General features: G+C 46.4%; 1 protein-coding gene across 1 annotated transcript in view; it reads left to right on the forward strand.

Annotated features, from left to right (window-relative positions):
- The window catches only part of rilp (Rab interacting lysosomal protein), a 41,821-nt gene extending 28,786 nt beyond the window's left edge, over positions 1-13,035 (forward strand). The window contains exons 7-8 of the mRNA XM_055657426.1: positions 2,320-2,418; positions 12,004-13,035. Of these exons, the coding sequence (XP_055513401.1) occupies positions 2,320-2,418; positions 12,004-12,136 (232 nt within the window). The 3' untranslated portion in view covers positions 12,137-13,035. The remainder of the gene's footprint in view (positions 1-2,319; positions 2,419-12,003) is intronic.
- The last annotated feature ends 2,974 nt before the right edge of the window (positions 13,036-16,009 follow it).

Below are 16,009 nucleotides of genomic sequence, written 5' to 3' on the forward strand. Positions count from 1 at the left end.
AGGAGTTGTGTGTTTTTTTCCCCCCAATGTTGCTACAATATTAACGACAGTGCACTGGGTTGGGTGAGTGTTGATTTACTTCGCAGCCTTGAAGAGTTTACTCACTAACTATTCACGGAACAACATTTATTTTCGAAGCATGATGTTTACAATGAATGCCCATTTCACAACTAAAGTCATGGAGGTTCACTTGTGCATTGAGTAAAACACAAAGTGCCGGAGTAACTCAGCGGGACCGGCAACATCATCTCTGGAGGACATGGATTGGTGATGTTTTGGGTCAGGGTCCTCCTTCAGACGGGGTGGGGGGGTGAAGAAAGCTGGAAAATGGAGGCGAGGGGAGGACAAAGCCTGGCAAGTGATGGGTGGATACAGCTGAAACAGGTTGGCGTGGTCTAAGTGGGCTGTCAATGAAAGTAAGCATGCAGGTACAGCAGGTAGGGAAAGAAAATGAATGGCATGTTGGCCTTCACAACAAGAGGAGTTAAGTATAGGAGCAAAGAGGTCCTTCTGCAGTTGTACAGCGCCCTGGTGAGACCACACCTGGAGTATTGTGTGCAGTTTTGGTCCCCTAATTTGAGGAAGGGCATTCTTGCTATTGAGGGAGTGCAGCGTAGGCCGGTTCTCTGGATACTTTCAAGAGAGAGCTAGATAGGGCTCTTAAAGATAGTGTAGTCAGGGGATATGGGGAGAAGGCAGGAACTGGGGTACTGATTGTGGATGATCAGCCATGATCACATTGAATGGTGGTGCTGGCTCGAAGGGCCAAATGGCCTACTCCTGCGTCTATTGTCCATCTCGGAGAAAACCCGCGCAGTCACGGGGAGAACATGCAATCTCCGTACAGGCAGCAACCGTGGTCGGGATCGAACCTGGGTCTCCGGCACTGTAAGGCAGCATCTCTACCGCTGCGCCACCGTGCCGCCCTTGTGCGCAGCTAGCACCAGCACGTGGCTTAAGTCAACCCACTGCCCTAACGCTGAGTTCAGTGGAGTTTATTGTCACGTGTACCGAGGTACAGTGAAAAGCTTTTGTGGAACACTAATCAGTCAGCGGAAAGACAATACATGATTACAATGGAGCCGTTTACAGTGTACAGATACATAATAAGAGAATAACGTTTAGTGCAAGGTAAAGTCCGATCAAAGATAGTCCGAGGGTCACCAAGATAGTAGTTCTGATTGTTGTAGGATGGTTCAGTAGCCTAAGGGACAGGCTCTGAAGTTACTAGAGCACTTTGTGTCTATCGTCAGTGTAAACCAGCATCTCAAGTTCCTTCCCACCCACTGATCAATTTCCCTCCTGGGATAAATAAAGTTCTATCATATGGTGGTGATGCTGATTTTAAAATCCCATTAATAGGATCTAATCACGGTCCAGAACGATGGCCCCTTGGACGTGGAGGCACTATTCAGTGCGTTATCTCAGCTGCGGTGAGGCTGGGAGCAGAGGTTGGTGTTCAGCACCTGGCGAACACCTTATGGACATCTTTCCATGCTCAACCAGTGCAGAAAGCATGAACGTCAAGGCTGGAAGTTGGATGAACAAGGTTGAGGAATCTTCCTTTCATAATCATCGCAGGCTCTGCACCTAACACTGCGGTTCTGCCACCCTCTGCCGGAGACACGGAATTGTGAAGAAGAACAATTCCAGCAATTTCTGATTTTCTTTTTCGATACGGTTTTTAGATACTGACCACGGGTGTTCATAAGGACATAAGTGATAGGAGCAGAATTAGGCCATTCGGCCCATCAAGTCTACACCATTCAATCATGGCTGATCTATCTTTCCCTCTCAACCCCATTGTTGGGGTGGGAGATTGCAACCTTCACGTGGTCCACCCTGTTTCAACAAATGCAATCAACTTGGCGTGCCCAAACTGAAGATCAAACAGTACAAGTTGTCTTACAACTTTAGGCTGTGCACGCAATATGCAAGAAGAAGAAGAACCCCATTGTTTAGTGCTGGCTGTGTGGAGTTTGCATGTTCTTCCCTAGTGTGACCTAGTGGGTTTCCTCCCACGTCCCAAAGACGTGCGGGTTTGTAGGTAAATTGGTCCTCTGTAAATTGTACCTCGTGTGTAGGGAGTGGATGAGAAAGTGGGACAATGTAGAACTAGATGTTCTATGTAACATCGAACAGGTGATCAATAGTCGCCATGGATTCGATAGGCCGAAGGGCCTGTTTCCATGCTGTATCTCTACACTAAACTAACCTTTAATGTGTTTACTGGAATATTTGTTAATTTTAGACCACTAAATGTTTGATGAAGAAATTTTTGTTTCACTTGTATGTAATATTTCTATATTTACTTTCCAGAGATCCAGCTCCACAGTTTAAATCTACTTTGCAAGGTATCATATTCCACGAAATCCAGGTCTGGATTTTGGAACTGCTTTGCAAAGTACTATCAGCCAGGTAAATGTGAGAATATCTTGCTTGGATAAATATGTAGAGTAGAGTTAGTTGTAAAACCTTTGTGCGTAAAGTATGCAACATGGCAGCGAACACAGGATGCCATCTGCAAACATTCTTCATCCTTTCAACGCCCGCCTGCCCTGCGGTAACAAGGGAGACCTGAATCAGTTGTTAAGGGGATGTGAGTTTAGTTTAGAGATACAGCGCGGAAACCATGTCCACGTCGCCCAGCGATCCCCGCACACTAACACAACCCTACGCACACGAGGGAAATTTTACATTTATACCGAGCCAATTAACCTACAAACCTGCCCGTCTTTGGAGTGTGGGAGGAAACCGGAGATCTCAGAGATAACTCACGGGAAGAACGCAAAATAAGCACCCGTAGTCAGGATCGAATCCGGGTCTCTGGAGCTGTAAGGCAGTAGCTACCTCTACGCCATTTCGGCCGTACAGCGTTTTTTCTTCATTATACTGCAAGCCACAGAATAGCACATCACTTGCATGATCCCATCTCAGTAATCCAGTAGGATTGTATGTGGCAAGGCTGCCAAAACCAATTTAAACTGATTTAAAAATGTTACCAGTTGTCTATTTATAAACCAAATGGCTGCCTTTAAATAATCAAAGTTGTTTATTTTTAAGAACAACAAAATGGGCCATAAATAACTGCATCAGATCAGCATTAGAGCTGCACTTTTTGTGTGAAGATAGACAATAGGTGCACGAGTAGGCCATTCGGTCCTTCGAGCCAGCACCGCCATTCAGTGTGATCATACCCAATCAATACCCCGTTCCTGCCTTCACCCCATATCCCCAGACCCTATCTTTAAGAGCCCTATCTAGCTCTCTTGAAAGTATCCAGAGAACCGGCCTCCAACGCCCTCTGAGGCAGAGAATTCCACAGACTCACAACTCTCTGTGTGAAAAACTGTTTCCTCACCTCCGTTCTAAATAGCTTACTCCTTATTCTTACACTGTGGCCCCTGGTTCTGGACTCCCGCAAGGGAAAATGTTTCCTGCCTCTAGCGTGTCCTAACCATTAATAATCTTATATGTTTCAATAAGATATCCTCTCATCCTTCTAAATTCCAGAGTGTACAAGCCCAGCTGCTCCATTCTCTCAGCATATGACAGTCCCGCCATCCCGGGAATTAATCTTGTAAACCTACGCTACACTCCCTCAATAGCAAGAATGTCCTTCCTGAAATTAGGGGACCAAAACTGCACACAATACTCCAGGTGTGGTCTCACCAGGGCCCTGTACAACTGCAGAAGGACCTCTTTGCTCCTATACTTAACTCCTCTTGTTGTGAAGGCCAACATGCCATTCGTTTTCTTTCCCTACCTGCTGTACCTGCATGCTTACTTTCATTGACAGCCCACTTAGACCACGCCAACCTGTTTCAGCTGTATCCACCTATCACTTGCCAGGCTTTGTCCTCCCCTCGCCTCCATTTACCAGCTTTCTTCACCCCCCCACCCCGTCTGAAGGAGGACCCCGACCCAAAACGTCACCAATCCATGTCCTCTGAGGCAGAGAATTCCACAGACTCACAACTCTCTGTATGAAAAAGTGTTTCCTTGTCTCCGTTCTCAATGGCTTACCCCTTATTCATAAACTATGGCCCCTGGTTCTGGACTCCCCCGACATTGGGAACATGTTTCCTGCAGGTTGGGATGCATACTTTCTAATTCTGAATAAATATTTTATTTTTTGGCTGTCTACGCACATCTTTCTTGCCTTGTTCCTTTATCACATTGTAACACTGAATCTTCCCCTAGCAAGCTTGGCACGGAACATTGAGCAGTGTAGCACAGAAACAAGGCCCTTCAGCCCTCACGGCCTGTGTCGATCACAACCCCAAATCAAACTGATCCCTTCTGCATGCAGGTGATCCATGTACCTCCATCCCCTGCATATCTCTGGCTTATCTAAAAGCCTCTTGCACAGAAAGACCGAATCTGCCACAAACCATCGCAACTCCAGTAGCACTTTCCAGCCACCCAGCGCTGTGCTAAAGTAAGCTAGGCCCACACATCTCCTTTAAACTTTGTCCCTCGAGCCTCAAAACTAAGGAATAATTTTGAAATTCCCACCCAGGTGAATAAGGTTCTGACCTATCGATGCTTCTCATAGTTCTATACACTTCCATGGGGTGGAAGATTGCAACCTTCACGTGGTCCGCCCTGTTTCGACGAATGCAATCAACCCAGCATGCACAATCAAATAGAACAAGTTGTCCTACAACTTTAGGCTGTGCAAGAAGAAGAAGATACACTTCCATCAAGTTTGATGCTTCAGGGAAAAGAGTGCAAGTTTGTTAAATCTCTTCCCATTAGCTAATGCCCTTTCATCCAGGCACCGTCCTGGTAAACCTCTTCCGCACCCTCTCTCCGACTGTCCTTGTGATGGGCGGCCAGAACTGCCCACTAATACTCCAAATGCTGGAGTAACTCAGCGGGACAGGCAGCATCTCTGGAGAGAAGAAATGGGTGATGTTTCGGGTCGAGACCCTTCTTCAGATGTTACCCAGTCCTTCTCTCCAGAGATGCTGCCTGTCGCGCTGAGTTACTTCAGCATTTTGTGTCTATCTTCGATTTAAACCATCATCGGCAATTCTTTCCTACACGCACTCCACATGCAACCTAACGAACAAAGCTGTGCCTGACTTCCTGACTCTTGCAATCAGTTCCCTGACTGATGAAGGCTTAATAACACACACACACACACACGCACTTTTATTACTCTTATCTACTTGTGTTGCCACTTTCAAGGAGCTATGGACTTGGACCCCATGATCTCTACATCAATAATGTTTATGGTCCTGCTATTAACTGTGTACACTTGACCTCCCAAAGTACAACACCTTAACGGGCGGCACGGTGACGCAACGGTAGAGTCGATGCCTTACAGCGCCAGAGACCCGGGTTTGATCTCAACCACGGGGGCTGTCTGTACGGAGTTTGTACGTTCTCCCCGTGACCTGTGGGTTTTTTCTGGTTTCTTCCCACACTCCAAAGACGTGCGGATTTGTAGGTTAATTGGCGCCTGTAAAATTGTAAATTGTCCCTAATGTGTGTAGAATAGTGTAATGGGCCTGTCCCACTTAGGCGACTCTTTAGGCGACTGCCAGGGACTAATTTTAATGGAATTCACCTATGACACCTGGCGACAACCTACGACAGTAAAAATTGGCGCCACTGTTGCCGAACATTTTTCAAATTGTTGAAAATTTTGCGGCAGTCGCCTGTAGTTGCCCAAAATAATCGCCTAAGTGGAACAGACCCATTAGAGTGCGGGGGCTGGACTGGACTCGGTGGGCTGAAGGGCCTGTTTCCGTGCAGTATCTTTAAACTAAACTAAACCTCACACTTACCCGGATTAAACTCCATCTGTCATTTCTCCACCCATAACTGATATTTCATCCTGCCTTATCCAAATGACAATCGTCTGTCTCCAGTGTGTAGGAAGTGGATGAGGAAGTGGAACAACATGGAAATCAGTGTGAATAGTTGGTTGGCGTGGACTCAGTAGGCCGAAGAGCCCGTTTCCATGCTGTAGCCGCCTTTCGCATGTTTAATCGATAATGTTTAATGTTTTATCTGTCATTCCTAACTGTCACTGTGTGTCATGTTGTCACTTGCGGGCGGAGCACCAAGGCAAATCCCTTGTATGTGAATACTTGGCCAATAAAAGTATCCATTCATTCATATCTCTAAACTTAACTGGGTTTGATCGTTTAATCATTAGCTTTGTAAAGAAGCAATTGGTGACTCTTGTTTCATCAGCATGAATTTACTTCAGCAACTTTGCCAAATGCAATAACATAGTTAAAGATAAGTTAAATTGCTGATTAACCTGAGATCAATAAAACTGATGGCGCAGCATTGGTGAAGGGGCACGGAAAATTACTTCAGTTTCATAATACTTTATTTACTCTTACAATGAATAAGCCTCTTGGTTTCTGATCAGTCCGTGTTGCTGAAGGCTGCCATTTTACAACTTCGTACATGGAGATCACATTGATTAACACTGACTCTCAAAGTCAAACACACGCTGCCCGCTTCATATGTTACGGACAAGTTGTCTAATCTGGTCACAAATCCTTTCATTCAAATGATCCGACCTTGCTGATCTGATCTTTTCGACTTTTCTGTCTGTTTTCCATCTCCCACATTGCAATAGAAAAACATATATCTCCACCATCTAATGGCCTGTAGGCCAATTGCATACAGACACACTCTGGGAGAGATTTATTCAGCCATCTTGCGTAACACGGGGAAACAAGGATCTGCAGGTGCTGGTTTATTTTTTTTTAAATACATAAAGTGCTGGAGTAACTGAGCAGGTCAGGCAGCATCACTGGAGCACATGGATTGGTGACATTTTGGGTCGGGACCCTTCTTCAGTCTGACCTGAAACGTCACCTATCCGGGTTCTCCACAGAGGCTGCCTGACCGTCTGAATTACTCCAGCACTTTGTCTACTTTTGTAAACCAGCATTTGCAGTTCCCTGTTTCCACGCCAGACTTCAGCAGCCTATGATATAAACCCTGTTGTAACCTTAGTAAAACTCGTCCAACAAACCAGGTAAGCAAATGGTACAATGATGTTCCTGTTTGTTGGTGTTAAAGCTAGGAGGCTCTGCTTTCTCAGTGATAGCCCAGTAGTATTCTCGGATAAGACCGAAGATAGACACAAAATGCTGGAGCAACTCAGCGGGGACAGGCAGCATCTCTGGAGACAAGGAATGGGTGACGTTTCGCGTCTAGACCCTTCTTCAGACCCAAAACGTCACCCATTCCTTCTCTCCAGAGATGCTGCCTGTCCCGTGGAGTTACTCCAGCTTTTTGTGTCTATCTTCAGTTTAAACCAGTATCTGCAGTTCTTTCCTACGCAGTAATCTATGTTATAGCCTAATCAAACATTCAGTGTAGTTTATTGTCACGTGGACCGAGGTACAGTGAAAAGCTTTTGTTGTGCGCTAACCAGCCAGCAGAAAGACAATACATGATTACAATGGACATATATATGATGAAGGGAATAACATTTAGTGCAAGGTAAACCCAGCAAAGCCATAGTGCCTGTTCACAGCCGCACCTTGGCTAACTATGACCACGGGTCCCGCCATCTCACGTGCCTCTGTAAAATTAACCCCTTGTGTACCTCATCTTGGTCATCATCCTCTTGGAGTGTCATAGTCATACAGCGTGGAAACAGGCCCTTCGGCCCAACTTGCCCTTACTTGCCAACATGCCCCATCTACACTCATCCCCCCTGCCTGCTTTTGGTCCCAATCTCTTTAAACCTTTCCTACCCATGTACCTGTCTAAATGTTTCGAAATGTTGTGATAGTCCCTGCCTCAACGACCTCCTCTGGCAGCTCAAATTCAAAGTCAATTTTATTCGTCACATGTCACATGCAATGAAATTAATTTGCCAGCAGCGATACACTTTAAAAGAACACACAATACACAATAAGATTTAACACAAACATCCACCACAGCATTCTTCACTGTGGTGGAAGGCAACAACGTTGATCCAGTCCTCCTCCTTTGTTCATCCAGACACCCACTACCCTTTGTGTATTAAAAAAAAGAATTAAATCGTGCCCCCTTCACCTTAAACCTACGTCCTCTGGTTCTTGATTCCCCCTACTCTGGGTAAAAGACTGCGTTTACCCGATCTATTTTCCCCATGATCTTTGACACAAAGTTAAACCATGTCCCCTCCCTCCTAGGTAAATGTAAACCATACCAATTGTTGGTGAAAACAATTTATATTTGAACTACATAGATGCAAGGAACTGCAGATGCTGGCTTACAACACAAAAAGACAGCAAGTGCTGGAGTAACTCAGCGGGGTTTAGTTTATTATTGTCACTTGTACCGAGATACAGTGAAAAGCATTTATGTTGCATGCTACCCAGTCAACGAGAAGATTATACATGATTACATTCAAGCCGTCCACAGTGTACAGATACAGGATAAGGGGTATATTATTTAGTGTAAGATAAAGTCTGATTAAAGATAGATCAAATGCCTCCAATGAAGTAGATGGTAGCTCGGCACTGCACTGTCGCTGGTGAGAGAACGAGTCGAGCAGCATCTCTGGACAACATGGGTGGCTCAGACTGAAGAAGGGCCGTATCCATGTTCTCCAGAGATATGCTGCCTGACCCACTGAGTTACTCCAGCACGTTGTGTCTGTATTGAGGAAATCCCAATAAAACTATCCCTGGTGTGCATATTTAGTCCTGCTGTTTGCCCGTGTGTCTGCATTAGCAGGGTCGGTCGGTCGGTAGCATTTTCTATTCACTGTGTCACCCTCCCTTTGCAGGTCACCCATTACCGCACATCCACCCCCAGCTGGGCAGGTGGGATGGCCTGGTAAGACTCTCCCTCGATCAATGTCCCTCCACGACCAGTTGTCACGTGCTATACAGGTGGGTTCTCCTAGATACTGGGCCTTGCCGATGGTCGTCCCACTGAGTAGCCTCTTGGCTGTGTCTGCCACTCTATTAAGGGGCAGCACGGTGGCGCAGCGTTAGAGTTGCCGCCTCACAGCGCTGGAGACCCGGGTTCGATCCCGACTACGGGTGCTGTCTGCATGGAGTTTGCACATTCTCCCCGTGACCTGTGCGGGATTTCTCCAAGATCTCCCACATTCCAAAGACGTACAGGTTTGTAGGTTAATTGGCTTGGTAAATGTAAAAAAAAATTGTCCCCAGTGGGTGTAGGATAGTGTTAATGTGTGGGGATCGCTGGTTGGGCGTGGACCCGAACTAGATAGGGCTCTTAAAAATAGCGGAGTCGGGATATGGGGAGAGGGGAGAAGGCAGGAACAGGGTACTGATTGGGGATGATCAGCCATGATCACATTGAATGGCGGTGCTGGCTCGAAGGATCAAATGGCCTACTCCTGCACCTATTGTCTATTGAACCGATGGGCTGAAGGGCCTGGTTCCGTACTGTATTTCTTTAAAAAAAATCATGTCCTCTGTCTCTCACCTGGCCTGTCTGTACAGAAAGCACCCATGGTCGGGATCGAACCCGGGTCTCCAGCGCTGCATTTGCTGTAAGGCAGCAATTTTACCGCTGCGCCACCATCGCTGGGAACAGAGGACCCGGCATGGGGGACTGGGGGGGGGGGGGGGGGGGGAGAAAACAAAGGGAACTTGGCGCGGGAGAGGTTTGTAACTATGTTGGTGCCCTTTATGTGCCCACAATTTGCATACCTTGGGCGAGCAAGCAATGAATCTCACTGTGAATCTCACAAAGTGTCCATTCACTTTCGACCCCAAACTCCATCATTGCGCCCAAAGTTCACTGGTTCCTTTCCTAACCCCAGTAACTCGGCCGAGACTAGGGATCGAATCAGTTTTGTTTCAGTTTAGTTTATTGTCACGTGTAATGAGGTACAGTGAAAAGCTTTTGTCGCGTGCGAACCAGTGGATGAGCAACTGTGTGGAGGGTGAATTCCACATCTCTGCGGAAGAAGTTTCAACTGCAGGGGTGAAACAGAAATATGGTTGAGATACTCAGTGGGACAGGCAGCATCTCTGGAGAGAAGGAATGGAGACCCCTCTTCGGACTCTTGAGTCTTGAGTCTTGAGTCTGACGAAGGGTTCTGACCTGAAACGTCACCCATTCCTTCTCTGCAGAAATGCTGCCTGACCCGCTGAGTTACACCAGCGTTTTGTGCCTAACTTCAGGCTGATCCAATAAATTGTTTGATGTCGATGCTGAATGATTTCCCTCTACAGCCCAGTATCGTCAGAGGTTCAGTCAGCTGGATGACATTCTTGAAAGAAATGTACATTTTCCCCCCGTGATTGTGTCTCTGACGTGCTCGAGTCGAGATTTAACTGAACTTATCGCATGTCGACTTTTGCCATCGACAGTTGTGCTCAGAAATTGAATGGGAATCTGTCCCTGTAGTTTTATTCCTCTTTATTTTTCCTCAGTAGCCTTGCTGATTGTGGAGAATAGTGTGTGTGCGTGTGTGTGTCTGTGTGTGTGCGCGGTGTGTGTGCGTGTGTGCGCGGTGTGTGTGTGCGGTGTGTGCATACATTGCTCTTGTGGTCGAAGCTGAAAACAGAATTTGGGGTGGACGCAAAGTGCAGGAGTAACTCAGCGGGTCAGGCAGCATCTCTGAAGAAAAAGGATGGATGACGTTTCAGGTCGGAACCCTGCCTCAGACTGAAAGAGGGGTAGCGACCCGAAACGTCACCCACCCTTTTCCTCCAGAGATGCTGCCTGATCCGCTGATTTACTCCAGCACCTTGTGCTTATCTTCGGTATAAACCAGCATCTGCAGTCCCCTCCGACACAATTAAATTTGGGCTGTTGATGAGGAATCCTTTATAGTTTTTATCAGAGCTGTTGCCTGAATAAAGGGGCATTAGCTGCAGGGAGCGGTGGGACAAAGGTGGATTGGTTTCCCCGGAACGCCAGAGGTTGAGAGACCTGAAGAGGCATAGATTGGATAGACAGTCAAAACCTTTCTCCCCCAGTGTGGAATTGTCAAAGACTGAAAGGCATAGCTGTAAGGTGAGAGGGCCAAAGTTTAAAGGAGACACGTGGGGCAGGTTTTTTTTACAGCGGTGGATGCATGGAACGTGTTTCTAGGGGTGGTGGTGAACGCAGATACGTTTGTGGCATTGAAGATACTTTTGGATAGGCACATGGATGTGTAGCAAATGGAAGAAATGGATCTGTACTGGCAGATGAGATTAGTTTAACTATGGACATTGTGGGCCGAAGGGCCTGTTCTTATACTGACCTGTTCTATGTAATATATGGATTGCAATCATATATATATTGCACAGTGCTGTGTATAATCGCACCTAAATGAAATGATTTCAAATGACAAGAGCGGCACGGTGGCGCTGCGGCAGTGTTGCTTCCTTACAGCGCATGCAGGGCCGGAGACCCGGGTTCGCTCCTGACTACGGGTGCTGTCTGTACGGAGTTTGTACCGTTCTCCCTGTGACCTGCGTGGATTTTCTCCGAGATCTTCGATTTCCTCCCACACTCCTAAGATATACAGGTTTGTAGGTTAATTGGCTTGGTGTATGTGTAAATTGTCCCTAGTGTGTGTCAGGATAGTGTTAATGTGCGAGGGATCGCTGGTCGTGACGGACTCGGTGGGCCGAAGAGCCTGTTTCCACACTAGGTCGATAGTGATGTCATGAGTTGCTTTCCTCTTACATATTAGAATCATAGAGTGATACAGTGTGGAAACAGACCCTTCAGCCCAACTTCCCCACACCGGACAACATGTCCCAGCTACACTAGTCCCACCTGCCTGTGCTTGGTCCATATCCCTCCAAACCTGCCCTATCCATGTACCTGTCTAACTGTTTCTTAAACGTTGGGATAGTCCCTGCCTCAACTACCTCCTGTGGCAGCACATTCCATTCACCCAGCACCCTTTGTGTGAAAAAGTTACCCCTCAGATTCCTATTAAATCTTTTCCCCTTCACCTTGAACCTATGTCCTCTGGTCCTCGATTCCCCTACTCTGGGCAAGAGGCCCGATCTATTCCTCTCGTATATTGTGTTGTTTTTGTTCTTACAGGTTTGGATTTCTTTATCGAGGTAACAGCATCAAATCACCATCAACCACCAAAGACTTGTCTGAAGCATGGGAAGTGATTGGGCCCCAAGGAAATGAACTTGTGCGAGAAAACAAGCCAACGAATAAAAACTGAGGGAAAATCTATTTGCTTTATATTCTTTTGACAGCTATTGTGCTGAAAGCATTGATTATAATCGGGCAACAATAAAATTCTTAAAAAGCGGGCGGCACAGTGGCGCAGCGGTAGAGTTGCTGCTGCTACGATCCAGACTATGGGTGCTGTCTGTACAGAGTTTGTACGTTCTCCCTGTGACCGCGTGGGTTTTCTCGTTTCCCCACACGCTCAAAAGCTACAGGTTTGTCGGTTAATTGCGTAATTGAAATTTGTCCCTAGTGTGTTGGACAGTGCTCGTGTACGGGGAGATCTCTGGTCAGCGTGGACTCAGTGGGCCGAACGTCATCGACTGACGTATCAGGGTCTCCGAAAGATTTTGAACATTTCAAGATCCAGCAGCGACAAAAGAAAATGTTGCGACACTTGAGGAAACTCCGCTCGTCGATATGTTGTCATCGTCACGTCACGCCGCAACTTTTTTGGTGACCTGATACGCCAGTCAATGATGCCGGCAGTCGCCGAAAAAAATCGGCAAGTGGGACAGGCCCTTAAAGCTATTTTAACTCAATATAATTGATGCCTTTAAATTACAGAATACCCCCGCATGACAAAGGGATCACATTCCCAAGACACTGTCCTTATTGTGATTTACTGTAACATCAACCCTTGACAAAATTTGTTATTGTCACATTTTATATTTATTTATTTTCCTATCAGATAAATTGTATTAATGCAAATTTTTATTCCTTATCTCTTAATTATTTTGGTGGTGATTTGTAAATTCCATAAGGACAAATCTCTTTTGCCTGAACTGCCTTAATATGGGGGAGGGTGAGGGGAGTTTACACTGTATATCATTTGTATAAATTGTAAATATTTTTGAAAGATTTTTCAAATAAATGTGTATCTCTGAAGTATTCCACGTATTGAAGGGTGTGGAAATGTTAATGTTATCCGTCCAAATTTGCCAGTGATTTGGGTTGACGTACGGTTTATTCTTTGTAGACTAAGGGAACTGCTGGTACAGAAATACCGGAGTGCTGGAGTAACTCAGCGGGTCTGGAAGCGGTGGAAAGCTGACGTTTTTGGTTCGAACCCTTCTTCAAGCCAATTGTGCTCTTTGGTTGCACTGATGGGAGCACGATTTTTAGAAACCTTGGTTGTTACGGGTGTCAGAGGTTATTGGAGAAGGCAGAAGAATGGGGTTATGATGTAGAGATGGATCAGCCATGATTGAATGGCAGAGAGACTCGATGGGCCGAATGGCCTAATTCTACTCCTATCACTTATAATCTTGGGGTTAGTCTGAAGCTGGGTCTCGACCCAAAACATCATCTATTCCTTTTCTCAAGGGTGCTGTCTGACCCGCTGTTACTCCAAGCTTTTTGTGTCTCTTGATTTTTATTTTAATCCATTAACTCTCAATACCACCACATGTTCTTCTTTAGGAAAGGCCACTTGGTAAAACATTAGCAGGGAAGTGGGCCAAAATATTCCTGCCCTCTCCTTCTGGCATATCAAAATTCCTGAGACCTCTAAATGGGGAGGGGGGTGGGGGAGAGAGGGGCTTCTTAACTGTGGAAGGATGCAGACAAAATACTGTTCCTCTGCTGCCATCTCCTATTACTTTGAAGTGTGGTGTCTATCATGTTGTAAGGCAGATGACACAAACGCAACGCCCACCAGAGGGGCTCAGTCGGTGGGACAGAGAACCCGCCTGAAGGCCCGCCGGTCAACGCCATTCAATGTGATCATGGCTGATCATCCCTCAGTACACCGTTCCTGCCTTCTCCCCATATCCCCTGACCGCTATCTTTAAGAGCCCTATACAGCTCTCTCTTGAAAACATCCAGAGAACCTGCCTCCACCGCCCCCTGTGACAGAGAATTCCAGACTCACAACTGTGTGAGAAAAAGTGTTTCCTCCTCTCCGTTCTAAATGGCTTACCCCTTATTCTTAAACTGTGGCGCCTGGTTCTGGACTCCCCCAACATCGGGAACATGTTTTCTGCCTCCAGCGTGAGATAAGTTACCTATTTAAGGTGAGTCCTGGATTTTGTTTGGAAACGCTGTAAGCTTGGGAAAGCTGTCAATGCATTTGTTGCCTTGTTCCATTGCTGAGGTCCATGTAGAGCCCATCAGCCAGGATTCCCAAGCTTTAGACTAAGATTTATTTCCCCCATCCTATGCCAGTTGGACATAAAAATTCATTTTTTAGTTTTGGCTGGAATTTTCACGCTGTTCCTCCATGTCCATTTTCCACATTGTGTAGGGGGTGAACTTTTATTCTCCATCTCAAACTGTTTGGTCGTGACTTGTGAATTGCCCCAAGGGAGAAATCTCTGTTACCTGAACTGCCAGAGTGGTGATACACTGGCGTTTCTTAAATTTGGGCCGTCATGGTGGCGCAGCGGTAGAGTTGCTGCCTTACAACGAACGGAGTGCCGGAGACCCGGGTTCGATCCCGACTACGGGCGCTGTCTACGGCGTTTGTACGCTCTCTCCGCGACCTGAGTGGGTTTTCTCTGAGATCTTCGGTTTCCTCCGACACTCCAAAGATGTACAGGTTTGTTGGTTAATTGGCTTGGTGTAAATGTAAAAAATGTAGGATAGTGTTAATGTGCGGGGATCGCTGGTCGGCGCTATATCTCTAAACTAAACTAAACCCAGTACAAATGAAAGAGCTTAAAAGATTAATTCTTGCCATCTCCACCAACACAAAGCGGGCAAGGCGAGTGTTAAAAGGAGGGGGCCTCCACAGTTATTGAGACAATTTGTCAATATAACATACTAAGTAGTCTACACTGCTCAGGTTGAAGTTTGTTAAAAGAAATCTTGATTCAAACTTGCTAGTCATGCCCTTTATACTGTACATTCTCATCCAAATCATGGAGGTAGATGACAAGCAGCAATGGCCCAGCACCCAACCCAGAGGCACACCACTAGTCACAGGCCTCCAGTCCGAGAAGCATCCTTCCACCATCACCCTCTGCTTCCTTCCACGAAGCCAATTTTCTACCCATTCAGCTATCTCTCCTTGGATCCCATGAGATCTAACCTTCCGGAACAGCCCACCATGCGGCACCTTGTCACATGCCTTACTGAATTCCAGACATACGTCTTCAGTTCTGCCCTCACTGGTCACCTCATTAAAAAAAAACACAGATTGGTGAGACACTACCTCCCACGTACAAAACCATGTTGACTATCCCTTGTCCATCTAAATGCATGCATTTCTTATCCCTCAGAATACTCTAACTTTCCGACCACAGGTGTTAGGCTCAGCCACCAAGCACGACACCTGGAGGCTGCAGCGAATCGTCCGATCAGCAGAGAAGATTGTTGGCTGCAACCTTCCCTCCATTGATGAACTGTACACTGCAAGGGCCAGGAAGCGAGCAGGCAAGATCACCTCTGACCCCTCTCACCCTCGCCACAAACTCTTTGAATTACTTCCCTCTGGAAGGCGACTCCGGATTGTCAAAGCTGCCACAGCCAGACATAAAAAACGTTTTTATCCACGAGTAGTTGCTCTACTCAACAGCCAAAAATATGTAGCCTCCCTTTGATCTGGTATTTTGTTGGTTCACATGCTTGATCAATGGTGTTTTATCATTAATGTTTTATTATTATTAATGTTTAGAGTTTTCTGAGTCATTCGTAACTGTCACTGTATGTCATGTTGTTGCTTGTGGGCAGAGCACCAAGGGAAATTCCTTGTATGTGAAAAGCCTGGCCTATAGTTCCCAGGCTTTTCCCTGCAACCCTCGAATAGAAACATTTGCCACCCTCCAGTCTTCAGGCACCTCGCCTGTATAATGACAACTTGCAAATCTCAGCCAGGGCTCCCGCAGTGTCCTCGGATATATCTGATCAGGAGAGTGCGTAATGA

Source organism: Leucoraja erinacea, chromosome 28 (genome assembly GCF_028641065.1).
Source record: "Leucoraja erinacea ecotype New England chromosome 28, Leri_hhj_1, whole genome shotgun sequence".
NCBI lineage: Eukaryota > Metazoa > Chordata > Chondrichthyes > Rajiformes > Rajidae > Leucoraja > Leucoraja erinaceus.